Raw genomic sequence first — 19572 nt, 5'->3', positions numbered from 1 at the left:
TCTCTACCTCCATTGTTCCTGGACTTCATAACCAAGTCCCTGATATGAACACTCCTGTTTCAGTATCCTTCCCACCACCTATACAGTCCCCAGTGCTGCTGGCACGATCCTCGCTACCTTCACTTTACCATCTTCAATTTTAGCAGAACTGTTTCCTGGACACTGATTTTAACTTGTATTCCCCCTGTGTAAAACCCTTAATGCTACACTATAATGACTCAGTTATGCAAATAGTTGCCAAATGCTTTTCGAGGCACATTCCCCCATCCCTGTTATTCACCTGCATGTCTGTCAGGGTCCGCCGCGGCTCCGTCCCCGGCGCATGCGCAATAGCGGCGGCTCACGCCGGGACACAGGCACCAGATCCCAGCGGGCCGCGGCTGACAGGAGGCCGCGCATGCGCAGTAGGAGCCGTGGGCGCGCCTCGGGCGACCAATGACAGCCCGGAGGCGCGTCCTGGGCGGCCAATGGCAGTGCAGGGCGCGATATTTAAAGATGCCCTGCACTGTCACAAATCGCCGCAAGGTCTGATCTGATACCTGTGTTTCCTGTGATTGTGACCCGGATTGTTTGACGTTCTGCCTGCTCCTGCCCTGACCCGGATTATCTGACTACGCTGCCTTCCCCTGTGATTGACCCGGATTGTCCCTGACTACGCTGCCTTCTCCTGTCCCGACCCCCGGCTTGTTTGACCATTCTGCGGACTGACCCCGGTAACTGACCCAGCGTGCGACCTGACCACTCTCTGCCTACTGTCTCGGTACCACGCCATTTCCCACGGTGACAACCGCCGGTTTATCCTGCCAGGTCCTGCCGGTCTCCTCACATCTGACTCTACTCTGTCCTACTTCTATCCACGGAGGCTCCCTCTGCCACGGGTGGTATTGCTCGGAGGTCGTGACCTGGTCCTGGTTCTGCTCCAAGTCCATCCCCACCATCAGGGGCCCTGGTAAAAAAACGCAGACCGGGACTTAGACCCCACGCTCCGGGTGATTCCGCCTAGTGGGCTGCCAGAGGTGCCACCTGGCGGATCCGTAACAGTACCTTGCGGCCATGACAGAGTCAGGAAGAGGCCCGGCCTCCCTGGAGGATATCTGCCAGCATCTGGCGACCCTAACCCAAGCGGTCCAGACTTTTCATACCCGATGCTCCCACCTTGAGGACCGCATGGAGACGTTAGTCACCCTTACATCCCCGGCACAGAGCCCGAGTCCCGCAGCTTCTCCTGGGGAATCACCTGCTACCCCAGCTCCCGGAGCAGGGGCCGCACCCCCTACTCCTGAACCCCGCGTTTCCTTACCAGAACGCTTCCGTGGAGACCGAAGCCGCTTCAGGGCTTTCCGGAATGCGTGCATCCTGTTCTTCGACCTGCAGCCCCGCACGTTCACCACCGAGACCGTCAAGGTGGGGTTTATAGTCTCTCTCCTTCAGGATGAGCCCCAGGATTGGGCTCATCACCTGATGGAGAATCACGACCCCCATCTTGATTCCGTGACTGAATTTTTTAGAGCCATGGCCATACTATATGACGACCCTCAGCGAGCTGCTTCCGCAGATCCACCTTGTACTCTCTGCGGCAGGGTCGCCGGGCAGCCGAGGAGTACGCGTCTGAATTCAGACGCTGGATGGGGGACACCCGATGGAACGATGCGGCATTATGTCACCAATTTCGCATCGGGCTATCTGAGTCACTCAAAGACGAGTTAGCACGGGTAGGCCTACCTGACTCCCTAGAGAAGCTAATCGAGCTGGCCATACAAATTGACCGCAGACTGAGAGAACGCCGGCTTGAACGAAGCAACCAGGGTCAAAGGGCGGCTTGGGTACCATCAAGGGGATTATTCCCACCCACAGGAAGCACTACCCGGAGCTCGGAACCTGAGGACACCTCCGAACCCATGCAACTGGGACTGGCTCGGTCCACATTATCGGCTGAAGAACGTCAGAGGAGACTATCACAGAACCTCTGTCTGTACTGCGGAGAAGCTGGCCACCGGGTGCGCTCCTGTCCTACGAAAAAATGTAAGTCCACTTCTAGTTTTTTTCCGTTATCTGCAGAAAGGGGTGATCAGTCAAGTTATCTGGCAATACCGGTGTCTTTACAGCTCCCAGGAAGAACCTTGACGGTGACAGCTATCATAGATTCGGGGGCATGTAGCTGCTTTATTGATCTCACGTTTGCTCACCAGCAAGGTATCCCACTCCAGACCAAGGAAAGGGGGCTGAACATCTTCCTGGCGGATGGGTCTAGCTAAAAATCGGGAGTGGTGAATCGGGAGACACCCCCTATTTTCGCCTCAATGGCTGATCATCACCAGGAATTCCTCCGTCTGGACGCCATCGCGTCCCCCCTTTTCCCGGTCATTCTGGGGCTTCCTTGGCTGCGAGCCCATAACCCCCAGATTGACTGGGAGAAGGGAACCGTGCAGTTTCGGTCCACATACTGTCTGAAAAGTTGCCACGTCTCAGGGCCCGTGGTCCCCCAATTACTCCTATGCATGGATGGGGATACAGATCTGTCCCAGGTTATTCCCCCGGCCTACCACGACTTTCTGGACGTGTTTAGTAAGCAAGGGGCAGACACACTTCCCCCACACCGATCTTACGACTGTCCCATAGACCTCCTGCCCGGATCTGAAATTTCGTTCGGCCGTATTTTCCCTTTATCGGAGCTCGAGTCAGGAGTTTTGAGGGAATACATAGACGAAAACCTTCAGAAGGGGTTTATTCGCCCTTCCACGTCCCCAGCCGGGGCCGGGCTATTCTTTGTAGAGAAGAAGGACAAGACACTGCGGCCCTGTATAGACTACCGCGACCTGAATAGGATCACGGTGAAAAACCGCTACCCGTTACCCCTGGTTCCCGAGCTCCTCCAGAGGTTAAGGTCCGCAATGGTTTTTACTAAGCTAGACTTACGGGGGGCCTACAATCTAGTTCGTATCAGGGAAGGTGATGAATGGAAGACGGCCTTCCGTACGCGATACGGACACTTTGAATACATGGTCATGCCGTTCGGGCTCTGTAACGCTCCGGCCACCTTCCAACATTTTATAAACGACGTGTTTCGTGATTTCCTTGATATCTTCATGGTTGTCTATTTGGACGACATCTTAATCTTCTCGCCCTCTCTGGAGGCTCATCGAAATCACGTGATGCGGGTGTTGGAACGTTTGCGCCAACACAGGCTATACGCCAAAGCAGACAAATGCTGTTTTGAACAGCATAAGATCACATTCCTGGGATTGGTTCTCTCCCCCGCGGGGGTCGCGATGGACCCCCGGAAAGTCTCGGCAATCCTGGATTGGCCGATACCCACCGATAAGAAGGGCGTGCAGCGTTTTATCGGTTTTACAAACTTTTATCGAAAATTTATCAAGAACTTCTCCGGACTGGTCTCCCCAATCACGCAACTGACTAAACAGGGGATCCCCTTTAAGTGGTCTACCGAAGCACAAACTGCTTTTGAAGTTCTCAAGAAACTTTTTACCTCTGCTCCGATACTCAGTCATCCCGATTCTTCTCTCCCATACGTGTTGGAAGTGGACGCCTCAGAAAACGCGGTAGGAGCGGTCCTGTCTCAAAGGAACGGCACCAAGGAGCTGCTACATCCTGTAGCGTTCTTCTCCAGGAAATTGACACCTGCCGAGCGAAACTACGACATCGGAGATCGGGAGCTCCTGGCCATAAAGACCGCCCTGGAAGAATGGCGGTACTTGCTGGAAGGAGCTACACACCCCATCCTGATATATACCGATCACAAAAACCTGGAGTATTTGAGGACAGCCAGACGACTGAAGCCACGCCAGGCGAGATGGGCTCTTTTCTTTTCTTGGTTTACCTTCCACATAACTTATTGACCTGGCTCTAAGAACACTAAGCCGGACGCGCTGTCCCGCATGTTTGAGGACCCCGACGATACACCAAGACCTGACACGATCCTACCATCCGGAAACTTCCTCATCCTACAGACGGAACTCCGCTCCAAACTTCTTGACGCTTCCGTGGGACTACCAGCGCCGCCTGGGACGCCTCTCCTGAACCGTGAAGGGTTATTGTGGAAGGAGGGTCGGATCGTAGTACCCGAAGGAGTCCAAACCATGGTCCTGGGCCACTGCCACGACCATCCAATGGCGGGCCATTTCGGAGTTACGAAGACCCTGGAACTTCTGCAGCGCTCATTCTGGTGGCCAAACATGGTCAAGGACTGCGAGCGCTACGTTCAGACTTGTCCTACCTGCCAGAGGAATAAACCCTCCAGAAGCAAGGCCTGGGGATTGTTGCACCCTTTGCCAATTCCAAAGAGGGCCTGGCAAATGATAGCCATGGACTTTATTGTCGAACTCCCACCATCTCAAGGCCACACTGCCATATTTGTGATTGTCGATCGCTTCTCTAAGATGGCCCATTTCGTACCCCTGGAAAAGACACCATCCGCGCCAGAAACTGCACGAATATTTATCAAGGAAATAGTTAGACTACATGGAGTTCCCGAGGAAATAGTATCAGATCGGGGAGCCCAGTTCACTTCAAGGTTTTGGAAGGCCTTGTGCGAAGCATTGGGAATCAAGTTGTCACTCTCGTCCGCTTACCATCCCCAGACCAATGGGCAAACAGAGAGGACCAACCAAGTATTAGAGCAATACCTCCGATGCTACACGTCCTACCTACAGGACGACTGGTTGACGCTGTTACCGTCAGCGGAGTTTGCCTACAACAACTCGAACCACTCCGCTACGGGGCAATCCCCGTTCTTCACCAATTACGGTTACCATCCAACATTTCTTCCCGATCTCATGCCAGAGAGCTCAGTACCAACATCTCAAGACATCCTAAATTTCCTTTCGACCAATAACAAAACAGTTCAGGAGGCCATCACGAAAGCCCAGGAGGACAGCAAGAAGGCATTTGACAGGAGGAGAAGGGGGGGAACTGGCGCTTCAACCTGGAGACCGGGTTTGGCTGGCCACTGCCAACTTGAAGATGCAGTGTCCATCAAGGAAATTGGGTCCGAAATTTGTTGGCCCGTTCCAAGTCAAGCGAGTCATCAACGAGGTGGCTTACGAACTCGAACTGCCGGAGTCTTTCAGGATCCACCCGGTGTTTCATGTGTCTCTTCTGAAACCAGCCGCATCGGACCCTTTCCCGGATCGGGAATCCAGGCCTCCTGAGGCAGTCACCATAGGTGAACAAGAAGAGTACGAGGTAGAAACGATTCTCAGTTGCCGTAGAAGGGGAGGCCAGACGCAGTTTTTGATAAAATGGAAGGGTTATGGTCCTGAGGAAAACTCTTGGGAACCCATCCAGAATGTTCACGCTCCCAGGCTCATTCGGGAGTTCTTTCGTGGCCACCCGCGGTGGAGAAATCAGTGGGGCTCCCGGAGGGTGCCCGTAGGGGGGGGGCAATGTCAGGGTCCGCCACGGCTCCGTCCCCGGCGCATGCGCAATAGCGGCGGCTCACGCCGGGACACAGGCACCAGATCCCGGCGGGCCGCAGCTGACAGGAGGCCGCGCATGCGCAGTAGGAGCCGCGGGCGCGCCTCGGGCGACCAATGACAGCCCGGGGGCGCATCCTGGGCGGCCAATGGCAGTGCAGGGCGCGATATTTAAAGATGCCCTGCACTGTCACAAATCGCCGCAAGGTCTGATCTGATACCTGTGTTTCCTGTGATTGTGACCCGGATTGTTTGACGTTCTGCCTGCTCCTGCCCTGACCCGGATTATCTGACTACGCTGCCTTCCCCTGTGATTGACTCGGATTGTCCCTGACTACGCTGCCTTCTCCTGTCCCGACCCCGGCTTGTTTGACCATTCTGCGGACTGACCCCGGTAACTGACCCAGCGTGCGACCTGACCACTCTCTGCCTACTGTCTCGGTACCACGCCATTTCCCACGGTAACAACCGCCGGTTTATCCTGCCAGGTCCTGCCGGCCTCCTCACATCTGACTCTACTCTGTCCTACTTCTATCCACGGAGGCTCCCTCTGCCACGGGTGGTATTGCTCGGAGGTCGTGACCTGGTCCTGGTTCTGCTCCAAGTCCATCCCCACCATCAGGGGCCCTGGTGAAAACGCAGACCGGGACTTAGACCCCACGCTCCGGGTGATTCCGCCTAGTGGGCTGCCAGAGGTGCCACCTGGCGGATCCGTAACAATGTCCATATTTTTATTGACTTTGTTGCCAATTATTGAAAGATCATTAACAAAAATTTGTGAGTCAAAAATAACTGTATTTCTCTCTTTCATACTCTGTGCACATTTCTCCTGCACATAGTGCCCACTGTTATAACTTCCACAATTTTCTCCTGCACATAGTGCCCACTGTTATAACTTCCTAAATTCTCTCCTACACATAGTGCCCACTGTTATAACTTCCACAATTCTCTCCTGCACATAGTGCCCACTGTTATAACTTCCTAAATTCTCTCCGCACATAGTGCCCACTGTTATAACTTCCACAATTCTCTCCTGCACACAGTGCCCACTGTTATAACTTCCTCAATTCTCTCCTGCACATAGGGCCCACTGTTATAACTTCCACAATTCTCTCCTGCACATAGTGCCCACTGTTATAACGTCCACAATTCTCTCCTGTACATAGTGCCCACTGTTATAACTTCCACAATTCTCTCCTGCACATAGTGCCCACTGTTATAACTTCCTTAATTCTCTCCTGCACATAGTGCCCACTGTTATAACTTCCTCAATTCTCTTCCTCAATTCTAACTTCTAAAATTCTCTCCTGTTATAACTTCTAAAATTTTCTCCTGCACATAGTGCCCACTGTTATAACATCCACAATTATCTCCTGCATATAGTGCCCACAGTTATAACTTCCACAATTCTGTCCTGCGCAGAGTGCCCACTGTTATAACTTCCACAATTTTCTCCTGCACCTAGTGCCCACTGTTATAACTTCCACAAGTCTCTTCTTCGAATACTGCCCTGTCATACCTTGGGACTCAGGACTCCTCTGCTGCACATACTGCTCACTATCATACCCTCTGCACTCCTTTCCAGCATATACTTCCCCCATGCAATACCCTTTACACTGTTTTCCTGCTCCTAAATTCCCCATAATACTTTCTGTTCTACACATATTACCTGCTGTCAAACACTGCACATTCTGCTACTGCATATATTATCCCTTGATATACTCTCCACACTCCCTTCCTGTACATTTTTCCTCCTGTCATGCAATCACAATTATTTTCTGTACATACTGTTTGCTGTCATACCCTCCTGCATGTACTGTTTGCTGTCATACCTTTGCATTCCACCTACACATACTGCCTACCATTAGACCCTCTTGTACTACTCTCCTGCACATGTTGTCTCCTAGGGATGAGCTTGAGCTCAGTCCACACCCATGATTGGCCAAAGCTGTGCTGGCCCCAACACCCAGGGGCAATCCCTGCCCTGCAATTGCATGTATACAAAGGGGTGGGATGCTTTTGACATTGACCGGATAAGGCCCTGGGAATGCCTTAGCTAAGGAAGATTGGGACAGCACAGACTGCTTCCTTCCAGGTTTAGCTAAACATGGGCTTGGATCGAACCCAAGCTCCTTACTACTGCCCACTCTCTTATCTTTGCATTCCTCTCCTGCATAAACTGACAACCAAGGCACTTATTTAGCATTGGCTGTTATATGTCGAACCCTTTCCGTTTGATGTGAATGAGATGTGTCACCAACAAGAATGAAGGAGGTTGTATCATCAACAGAGCAAGCATCACAATCTCTGTTTTGTAAATATGAAAGAAACTTGTGATAATGAAGTCATATAGAAAGAGAAGGCTGCATCTAGAGTTGTCAGGACTAGAGAGCAGTCATTTCTCTATAAATATCTGTGAGCTGTATCAGACAATAGAGGCTTCATCCATTCTACTGTTCAGGACAGTGTAATGTAGACAGACTACTAAGGTTATCTATTGAGATCCAAAAGAAAAATTCACTTACTAGACCAGGCTTTCATCCACTGGCTGATATAGGACTGCAACCCAAAATCCAGCTTCTGCAGAACTGGCTTCAGCTTGCTGTATGCTTTCTGTCCAATTTCATTGCATTTTAACAATGGGCACAAGAAGGCACACAATACTGTATTGAAAACAGAAAGAAAGAAACTCAGAATGGCATTTTAACCAATTTTGTTAGCTAACGTCCAAGTTTACTGTACATATAAATATGATATTCAATGTTTTAGCCCAAAACATAAATGTTATATTCCAGCTCGAGCTCCAGAAACACCAATAAATCAGTGGAACAAAGGTAAAGATAAACATCATTTTCGGTGCTGAAGACTTTCCACTTATTCTGGCATCATTCTAACTGCTTAATAAAAAACATTTTAGTAGAATACATGAAGGATTTTCACATGGGATATATATGCAGTAGAAAAGGATTCACCATCACATTCCTTGTACATTGGCCCAGTTTAAAAAGTACAAATTCCAAGTGAAAAATATTTCACCAACATTTGTTCTTTAAAAGAGAAGTATGGCCAAAGCTCTTTTGACCATACTTCTCCTGTGGGTCATAGGAATGCATTTAGTTCTGTGACCCAGATTCAGCTGACAGGGGACTAAATCTGACATCATAAAGCTGGTCCAGGCTCTGCAGGGATCCTGACAATAATGATGGGATATGCCCTGATGCCTGACTGGCAGCTGGCTCAGCCTCTCAGCATGCCACTGAGAACCTGAGCCTGCAGCTTGGTCCAGGCTCTGCAGGGATCTTGACAATAATGACGGGATCTGCCCTGATGCCTGACTGGCAGATGACTCAGCCACTCAGCATGCCACTGAGAGCCTGAGCCAGAAGCTTGGTCCAGGCTCTGCAGGGATCCTGACAATAATGACGGGATCTGCCCTGATACCTGACTGGCAGCTGGCTCAGCCTCTCAGCATGCCACTGAGAGCCTGAGCCAGCAGCTCCCACCCCTTCCACAGTCTGGCGCTCCAGTGAGTACTAGAGGGGCAGAGTATAGAGCGGTGACTGACAGTGGACCCAAAAAAAGAGTGATCAGCAGTCTTTGGTTGCTCAGTTCCCAAGTGAGAGCTAGAGGGGGACAGCTGCAGCTTGGAACAATGCTGCAGCCATCTAGGTGAGTATGTATGCTTGTTTTTTTAAGATTCTGTACTTGTCTTTGAACAGGAAAAGGTAGTTACTCTAACATGTACTCTATCGTAAAACAATGTAACATTTTTTCCACTGTTATCAATGTTCTAATGTATAGCAGTCACCAGCCTGTGCAGGCAAATCATTTCATTTTTTAAAAATTAAACTGCAAATAGTCCACCTTCACACAGGCAATTATTTGCACAGAGCGGATTCAAGCCCCAAGGATCAGTGGAATCTTGCGACTGGGATCAAAGGTGTATATGAACAGCTGCAGCCACTCAACCTGTACAAAGAAATGACAGGCTGGGATGTGCCATCACTGTTCACATGAGTTTTTACCTGCAGTTAGAGACAGATGAGTAACCCTGAACATGGACAGATGCGTTCAGGGTCAGACATTACACTCCTAACCACAGTTAACCTATGGGTATGCAGATACATGTGAACAGTGACAGCTTCTCAGCCTGTTATGTCCTTGTATGTGCTGAGAAGTCACAGCTGTTCATATACATTCCATTCTGAAAAATCCTTTGACTCGAGGCTGGAATCCACTGGAATATGCAGATAATCACTGGTGTAAAGGAGGCTTTGCGTTCTATGGAGAGCACTGCTGGGTTTAATGCTTGTTTTGTCTAAGGGGACAAAAACAAGCAGAAATACTTACATTGTTCCTCATTCCACTGACCACTGGAGCTCTCTATCACTCTCTGACTTTCTGGAATTTGGGTGGGGCGAAGCCCTCCCCATCCTCACATATAATGTAGGACTAGTGGTCCTGCATTGTACATGATGACATCAGAGAGCTGCCATTGGTCAAAAAGCAAAATGGAGCAGCTTCAGTGACTGGTTGTGCAGTGGGGAGGAAGCCCAGGGGAGCAAAAAATAAGTTAAGTATTTCAACTTATTCCTATCCCTATAAACTAAATTGGTATTTAACCCATGCAGTGTGGGGCGGTAAAGTGGTTGTAAACCCATACATATCCCAGTGAAGTGTCTGGCCTCAGATGATACATAGACGTAAAACAAATCCTCCTACATAAGTTGTACCTGTGCAGCATATCTCTTCTCTACTTCTGTTTAGGGTCCATCATTTACTCAGCTTTTCTGAGCTTCCAGAGGCAGGGGGCAGAGATGTCACACACTGCATAGCTCAGAGAGGAGATCTGAGTGCTATCTGGGACCTGAGTGGAGGGAATAGACCCCCCCTACACAATCTCAGGGAAACATGCACAGCTAAAGCTGTCAATCACAGTCTGTGTGCTGGAGCTCCCCTCCCCTTCTCCCTGGATCCCATGGAGTCCTCACAACCTGTCAGAAATGACTCATCAAGATAGTAGAGGAACCAGACTGCAACAGAAATCACACTTGGTGCTTTGGATTGGGGCAAGTACACACTATAGAAGGATATGCTTTGTTCATTTTTATGTTAGAGGTTTATAACCACTTTAAGGTGGCTGAATCACTCATGTGGCTATAGATGTGGGTGTAAGCTGGCATGCTCCTGATACCAATGAGAGCTGAGGGATCTCTTTAACATTACAGAACAAGTTCAGTAGACTAACCCTTACTAACTATACAATAACCTGCATAAATAATAATAAATGACATAACCTGCATAAATTTAAAAACAAATACAGAAAATTAGGATCTGATTTTTAAAACTGTTTGTTACAGAATTGTATGCAATATAAAGGCATCAGGGTATATGCTGAGCATGGTAGAGTTTCACTTAAAAAAACTAAGATGATTTAGGCCAGAAATGCAATAAGTGAATGTATATAAAATACAGTGTACCTGTGCACCTTATAAAGTCACTATCACAAGGGGCGGACTCTGCTTAGATCAGCAGGGGATTTGTCCGCTGATCCTCTGCTGATCAGAGCAGAGTAGATGAATGACAGGTCCATGTCTTGCTCAGTTTACTAACCGAGCCCACTCTGCTCTATGAACCGACAGGTGTAAATGGACTCTGCTGTCCGTTTATACCTGACTACCCTCTGATCCAATCTACCTAGACAGAAGAGGATGGATCCTCTTCCATTTTTTTTAAGCGGACTGGATTGGAGTGGAGGTAGGCAGGTGTAAACAGATACAAGTCCGTTTACACCTGCTGGTCCATAGAGGGTACAATCAGGTCCATCTGAAAACTGACAGGTGGACCTGATCAAGCCCTTCGTTTGAAAAGGGCCTAAGAGTTTCCAAAAAGAAGTTGATAATGTTACAAAGTAATCCTTCAGGTTCCAGCTGCCTTTGTTTAGTGTAGGTTGGTATACAATCTTGATGCACAGTCATTTTCAAACAATTTTTTAATGCATGGGGCTTAATAAAAGTACTTACAAATGACATAGGAGAGGACAATTCCTGGAATGTAGCTTCCCAATATAACGAGAAATGAACAAACACTGCATGCCAGAAGGCAAAACTGCAAAAATGAAAAGCAAAGTACTGTGGGTATACAGATATCTACATGCATGTAATTTTTAACAATGTAATTAAAAGACAAAACAGATCTAAATGTCTAGAAAGACAGCACAAGTCACCAAAATAACAATCGGTCACCCCTTCATAAACATTCAGTAAAGATGACATTATCTCATCTACTGACATGTAAACATTACTTGTCCACCATGCTATTAGTGTGGATTCATCTTCCGTCACAGGCATCTATTATTCAAACCAAGGACAGTCTTAGAATATAGTATAATATCTTTTTTTTGCAATGTAGTTATGCCATTGTAGTGCTTCATTTTATTTCTGTCCTCTCTCTATACTTTTATGTCAGAAAACAGAGTATGACAAAAATGCAGACTTTTTATTTCTACTGGCAAGTACTAGCGGGGGTTGATTTAGTCAACTCTCAACTACAGGCTCCCCCATGTATGTCTGCATACACCTCTGTCCTTATATCAATAAAGTATTACCATTGTGCACTGTCCTTAATATGTTAATAATGGACTGTCTACAAATTGTTTTGTGCAAGTTGTGCAAGATACAATACAGTGTATCTGTATCATACTGATAACATAATTTAACCTCCTTTCACACTTGTAGCAGTTTCTACTCCCCCCCCCCCCCCCCGATAAGTGAGCCATGGTGGTTTGCTTTTCAGAGGACAGTGAAAGTTGTTAGTTTGAAAACATTCAGGAGGCGTTACTGATACATGCTGATGCCCTTTTTGCAATTTTGCACAGCGGGAACACACTGCAACTGTAAGCCAAGTATTTGGGCATAGCCCTATTAACTTACATGGGACAGTTTGACAGGCGGCTCTGCTGCATATAACAGACATTTCTGCACTGTGCCAAGACAGTGTGTACCTATCTGAGCAGTATGGTTGCCACCTCATCCCTTTAAAACCAAACACATATTAATTATACAGGTTCTGTGGCTGGGTTAAGGTGGTAATTCAACTCACTTTGCTTTGTCTGCAATAAATTAGCCTCAGAACCTGTGTAATTAATATGTGTTCAGTTTTAAAGGGATGAGGTGACAACCCTACTGAGGGATGAGGTGACAACCCTACTGAGCAGTGCCATGTCTGCTTTTAGGTGGGCATTAAAATCGCAGATCAACTGTCTGTTTTTACTGGCCCCGTGTAAAAGAAGCCTAAAAGTGTGTAATTACAATTAGAACTTTGGGGCTATATTCACTAAGGCTATAGCTGGTCATACATAGTTTGATTCAGCAGGAACTGGACAAATTTTGATCCATGTATGGCTGTTCTTGTTCATGAGGAGTTGATCTAGTGATGGACTGTTGGTACATTTTTGCTCGATCAGCACTTGCACCCAATTGGCTGGAGTCCCCCTGCAAGAATGCAATAGTGCAAAGGGGGAAGTCTCCAATTCACCATGAATCTGTGGATGGTAGATGTAGTTGTTTTTTTTTTTTTCTTCTAATCAGCCATCTGGCTGATCAAAAAAAAAGATCTATCTATGCCCAGCTTAACTTTGAGGCTAAGCCCACACCTTTATGTGAACGCAGTGTGTTGGGATAAATAGCAACTAACCAATTTGTATCCAATCAGGCAAGCCCTTGCAATACATAATTGTTAGTAAATCTAAAGGAGATTGTAAAGGCTGATTGTAGCATGAGCAAGAGGGACACACAGAGCAAAAACCACAGCTCTCCTCCTCCACAGTGTGGACTGACAGAGGCTCCTTCTAACACGGCCCGTGTGTGCAGCGCTTGGAACACATTTGTAGTACAGAGCAGGGGCTGGCACGTAGACAGGATTCCTACGGGACTCCATGGGTCCCAGGGGCACAGGGGAAACATAAAGAACAGGGAGCGTGTCTGTGCGTCCAGGGGACACTTTCAAAAATAAACAGAGGAGAAATTATTTTTAGAAAAAAAAGCAAATACATGTAAGTTATATTATCTGTTTAAAAAAATAGACTTTAATGTCACTTTAGGACAAACCACACCAAAGCGCCACTGGATGGAAAGAATCCCTAGGAAATGTGCATCCACCTTCATAGAAGAACTGTACGGTTTCTCTGGACTTGTATTTAGATTTCAGATCAGCTTCATTTGGTCAGAAAAAAGCTTTTTTAGTAATTGCAGCTATAGACTATACATTTATAAAAAGGTTAAAGAATAAGTTCACCTTTGGAACATGTTACATAGTCCACCCATTTTTAGGATGTAACATGTAACATGGTCCCATATCTGCAGCCACGCCGGCCACCCCCCACCCTCTGACAGTTAGTACGGGGAGAAGTTTCACCTGTACTATCTGTCAGATTTTAAATCAGCGTGGCTGTGCGGGGCTCTGCTCACATGGCCGTGTCACTCATTCACAGAGAGGGGCTCTACCACATGGCCGTGTCACTCATTCACAGAGAGGGGCTATGCCCATATGGCCGTGTCACTCATTCACAGAGAGGGGCTCTGCCCACATGGCCGTGTCACTCATTCACAGAGAGGGGCTCTGCCCACATGGCCGTGTCACTCATTCACAGAGAGGGGCTCTGCCCACATGGCCGTGTCACTCATTCGCAGAGAGGGGCTCTGCCCACATTGCCGTGTCACTCATTCACAGAGAGGGGCTCTGCCCACATGGCCGTGTCACTCATTCACAGAGAGGGGCTCTGCTCACATGGCCGTGTCACTCATTCACAGAGAGGGGCTCTGCCCACATTGCCGTGTCACTCATTCGCAGAGAAGGGCTCTGCCCACATGGCCGTGTCACTCATTCACAGAGAGGGGCTCTGCCCACATTGCCGTGTCACTCATTCGCAGAGAAGGGCTCTGCCCACATGGCCGTGTCACTCATTCACAGAGAGGGGCTCTGCCCACATTGCCGTGTCACTCATTCGCAGAGAAGGGCTCTGCCCACATGGCCGTGTCACTCATTCACAGAGAGGGGCTCTGCCCACATGGCCGTGTCACTCATTCGCAGAGAGGGGCTCTGCCCACATGGCCGTGTCACTCATTCGCAGAGAGGGGCTCTGCTCACATGGCCGTGTCACTCATTCACAGAGAGGGGCTCTGCCCACATGGCCGTGTCACTCATTCACAGAGAGGGGCTCTGCCCACATGGCCGTGTCACTCATTCACAGAGAGGGGCTCTGCCCACATGGCCGTGTCACTCATTCGCAGAGAGGGGCTCTGCCCACATTGCCGTGTCACTCATTCACAGAGAGGGGCTCTGCCCACATGGCCGTGTCACTCATTCGCAGAGAGGGGCTCTGCCCACATTGCCGTGTCACTCATTCACAGAGAGGGGCTCTGCCCACATGGCCGTGTCACTCATTCACAGAGAGGGGCTCTGCCCACATGGCCATGTCACTCATTCGCAGAGAGGGGCTCTGCCCACATGGCCGTGTCACTCATTCACAGAGAGGGGCTCTGCCCACATTGCCGTGTCACTCATTCGCAGAGAGGGGCTCTGCCCACATGGCCGTGTCACTCATTCACAGAGAGGGGCTCTGCCCACATTGCCGTGTTACTCATTCGCAGAGAGGGGCTCTGCCCACATGGCCGTGTCACTCATTCACAGTGTTCTGTGCATGAGTGCCTACAAGTCCTGGCAGCCTTAGCAGCTGAGGGCTTGTAGTTTTCAATGAACTACCATGACGCTGTGGAGCACAGTGATAGTTTAATCAAACTTCCTGTCAAAATATCTGCTTGGCCATACATCCCGTATGGCTAGCAGATATTCTGACAAGTCTGCAGGAGACCTTCATGGCATCAGCGATCTAGTGATCACTGATGCTTTCTAAGCTCCTTTGGACAAAAATAATAAATGCTAATTTTTTTACCTGCAAAAAAAAAATGTGCATTTATTATTTTTTGTCCAAAAGGTGAACTTATCCTTTAAGGCAGAGTTTGATATGACAAACAGGGCTGGTGCTACCACTAGGCTAACTAAGCAGCCGCCTAGGGCACAGCAAGGGCAGTATAATCGGCCCTGCTGTAATATCAGTTATATTTTCCCTGGGCCCCATCAGTTCACCAGAGGGGCCCAGGAGGCGAAGATCAGAGAGGGACTCTTTTTTTTAATTTGGGGCACAGACGACTAAATCCATGCTGCGTTTTGCAATGCTGATGAGTGGTGGCTGGCCGCAGCTGCTCGCAGCCTTTCACTGGTGGAGTGATTATACCTTGCTCTACTGTGGAGGGCAGAAGGCGAGGCTGTAGTCCGGCGGTGGGAGATGATTCAACAGAGAGGTGGCTGAAGGCTCAGGCAGCAATGGGAACCTGGTGCACAGGAAAGCTCATAATTTCTGTTTTCAAAGGCATAGACAAAGATACAAGCATACGCTGTATACTGACAGACATACAGCACCTTCTCTACTGTGTGATCATGATAATGAGCTGCTTCCTCTTAGTTCTTATTTACGTTCTATGCATGAAGGTAAAAAAAACATCTCTTTGCAGCATCCCCCCCAGCCCCCCATAATACTCATCTAAGCCCCCTCTCGATCCAGCGATGTGCACTGGAGTCTCGGCTATCCCTCTCCTCACTGGCTGAGACAGCAGCAGGAGCCATTGGCTCCCGTTGCTGTCAATCACAGCCAGTGAACCAATGTGAAGAGAGGGGTGGGATTAAGCAGTGGTTCTGTGTCTGAATGGAGACTGCTTGTTGCTCTGGGGGCACCCGACAGGAGGGAGGGGCCAGGAGCACCAGCAGGGGGCCCAAGAAGAGGAGGCTCTGTGCTGCTCTGTGTAAAACCACTGCACACACCAGGTAAGTACATAGATGTTTGTTATTGTTTTTTATTGTAAGCCTTTAGAATCACTTTAAATGTGAACACTGTACCCTTATTTTGCCATGCAGCAGTACTACCATCCAACGAATCTTGGTGGTCCAAAATACCCTGATATACAGTACATGTGCTGGCGCACTCTGTGACATGTCAAAAGTATCTGCTGGGTACATTGTAGCAGGCAGGTATTATTTACTAGTTGGAATGCGCAAAATGTGACTGAGCATGCTTTACACTATGACATTAATTACACTGGGCTGGACTCTACTACTAAAAGTATAAACCTTGACATTGAAATAAGTCTAAGATGACCACATGTCAACATGTTTCATCAATTTTCCATCGTGCTATCCTTTGCCAGTGTCATGAAAAGGTATTAAAAGCATTACACAGAAAATAAATCATCTACCAGTGTATACTTCTTATCTTATATGAGTGGCATGATACAGTATATGTCTTTAATACACATATAGGACGGTTTTCACCATTTCTACATGATGAATTTTTTAGTAAAAGCATAAATGCAGTGTCTTAGTTCTGCCATATGTAATTTTCATGATACATGTCAGCAATAAAACTTTGTCCACCCTTTGCTGTCTAATGAATTACATTGCATAATATACTGTAAGTTAACTGACTTTATGGAAAGAAGTGCTAAGTCACTCAGATCCAATCCAAATGGTGCAGTGAGTCCTTCCAAATGCTACTGAAATAGAAATCATCTATGGAGGGTGCTCAAGGCACTATAGTGAACGGACTTGATCTCACTAATTCTTGTGAATATTATTATCCCAGAAAATAATTTAAACATACACTTATACAGTAAAACTGCCAGGAATATTCACTAATCTGTTCTGTAATGCTGGATCCACACTCTGCAATCTGATTGGACAATTGCTGTAAAATATTCTTTAAGATTTGCATACAATTATGTAATACATGTGCCTACATAAGCAATACATTACATTTAAAGTCACTTGGGTAGCCCGTGCATTTCATAGTTTCAAATGTAAACTGAACAGTCATACTGTAATGTTTGCGCTCATCCTGAAGTTTATCCACCATACCATAATAATAGCAAATGATGTGACAGATTCAAGCATTACTTGTGGCAATAATGTGATTGTATGGGTTTAATACAGGGTGTTAACAAGTAAATCTGACAAATGCAAGAGCTTGCATTTTTTTTTCTATAGACAAGAATGAACTACTGAGCACAACTCTCAACTGTCCACAACGACAGGGAGCAGTTTCAGCTTTTAAAAGTCATAAGCAAGGATGGATGGATAGCTGGCTATATGGTACCCAGATACCCATAAAATAAGTTCAGTTATATGCTATGAAGAAGTGAGTTTAACCACTTAAGAGTCGCCCCATAGCAGATATACTGCTAGAGGGCGGCTCCGCTGCGCAAAATCACATACCTATAGGTGATTTTGCATTTCTGGGTAGGGGGTGTACGCACGCGCCGCCCTACCCGCGCCGCTATTGTTTCATGGATATGTCAATCACCGGGTCCCGAGTGACAATTCCCAGCCGGGACTCGGTGATTGTCAGGAGGGCTGAGAGGGGAGAGATCTGTGTGTATACAACACAGATTTCTCTCCTGTTAGCATGGACATGCTGCTTTGTATCTCTCTGCACAGCAGAGAGATAAAAAGCAGCATGTCTCCCAAGTACAACAGAACTCAGCACACATAGTAAAACACACACAGCACACTGTTAACCCATTGATCACCCTAGATGTTAACCCCTTCCTGCCCAGTGTCATTAATACACAGAATATAACTGGATACTGACATTTGACATACTGACATTTGTAGGTAAAGTTGATCCAGGGAATATCCGATTGCCTCTCGGGGGATCATGAAGGAACTTTTTCCCAGCAGGAGCAAATTGGATCATGCTTTGCTGGGGGTTTTTTTGCCTTCCTCTGGATCAACTGTCAGTATAGGATTAGAACTTTTTTTTTCTTCTATGGTTGAACTGGATGGACTTTTGTCTTTTTTCAGCAAAACTAACTATGTAACTATGTAAATTAATACCATGCCAGTGCTTTTTATCTGTATTAGTGTCACTGGAGATATCGGTGGCAGGTAATCAGTTTCCACCCAGTGTCTGAATGCCGGCCACAGTCTCACTATAAGTCGCTGATCACCGCTATTATTATTATAAAAAAAAAAATTCCAGTATATATACCGCCATTTGTGGACGCTATAAGTTTCACGTAAACCAAACAATACACACTTATTGGGATTTTTTTTAGTAAAGACATGTAGCAGAACACATTTTGGCCTAAATTTAAGCCGGCCATACACGGGTCAAATTCCGAAAGAATTTTCTTTCGAAAATCTTTTTCATTCAAATTTCGCACTAATAGTGGGCCACAGAAACATCTGATTTTCGTGCGATCATCGAATCTGAATGATCGAGCATGTTGGAAATGTTTTGAAAAAGGAACGAATTTATAATCAATGATGGGAGAATCGTGCGAGAAATATAATAAAAAAAGAAACAATCATGAGCTGTGATCTGGAAAGAAAAGAAAATTCTTGGCCACAAAAATTCTTTTCTGTAGCAACAGAGGTGAAATTGAAGGCTTGGTTGGTCGAATTTCGAAATCATTGGAGGCACCATCGGATTACAAAATGCACCTAAATTTCTGATTTTCTAAAGAAAATTTGTTCTGAATTCGAGTCATGTATGGCCTGCATTATGAAGAAATTTTTTTTTTTGTTTTTTTATTGGATGTTTTATAGCAAAAAGTCCAAAATATTGTTTTTTTTCCAAAATTGTCAATCTTTTTTTGTTTATAGCACAAAAAATAAAAACCACAGAGGTGATCGAATACCACCAAAAGAAATCACTATTTGTGGGAAAAAAAGGAAATACATTTCATTTGGGTGCAGCATTGCATAACTGCACAATTGTCAGTCAAAGTAATGCAGCGCCGTATCGGCCTATTCAGGAAGGAGGGTAAATCTTCAGGAGGGCAAGTGTTTAAAGAATCTTTATGGTGCAGATATACATAGGTTTACTAGAAAGCATAGTACGGTTGGTTTACTACAGGAGTAGTGTGAATGTTATATTGTTCATTTTGAATAGTAAATGTTAGTAACTTTGTTCACTTTGAATACTCGTGTTAGAAAACATCCTTTTTCCTTTCATAAATCATCCCCACTATCTGAAAATAACACACTCAGGTTTAACCCTCACAACCTACATAACCTCTGAACATAC

The 19572-nt window shown here is 47.0% G+C and overlaps 1 protein-coding gene across 2 annotated transcripts in view; it reads right to left on the bottom strand.

Moving 5' to 3' along the window:
* RETREG1 (reticulophagy regulator 1) overlaps nucleotides 1–19572 on the bottom strand; it is a 148040-nt gene that overhangs the window by 15269 nt on the left and 113199 nt on the right. For both annotated transcript variants that reach the window (XM_089674828.1, XM_089674829.1), the window contains 2 exons: nucleotides 11456–11540; nucleotides 7958–8095 (listed from right to left, as the gene is read on the bottom strand). In XM_089674828.1, coding sequence (XP_089530954.1) covers nucleotides 7958–8095; nucleotides 11456–11540 — 223 coding nt within the window. The remainder of the gene's footprint in view (nucleotides 1–7957; nucleotides 8096–11455; nucleotides 11541–19572) is intronic.

This window comes from Staurois parvus, unplaced genomic scaffold (genome assembly GCF_062004578.1).
Source record: "Staurois parvus isolate SC_StPar_1 unplaced genomic scaffold, SC_StPar_1.0 ptg000153l, whole genome shotgun sequence".
Classification (NCBI taxonomy): Eukaryota; Metazoa; Chordata; class Amphibia; order Anura; family Ranidae; genus Staurois; species Staurois parvus.
The sequence above is the reverse complement of the archived record's forward strand: the minus strand, read 5'-3'. Positions and strand labels throughout refer to the sequence as shown.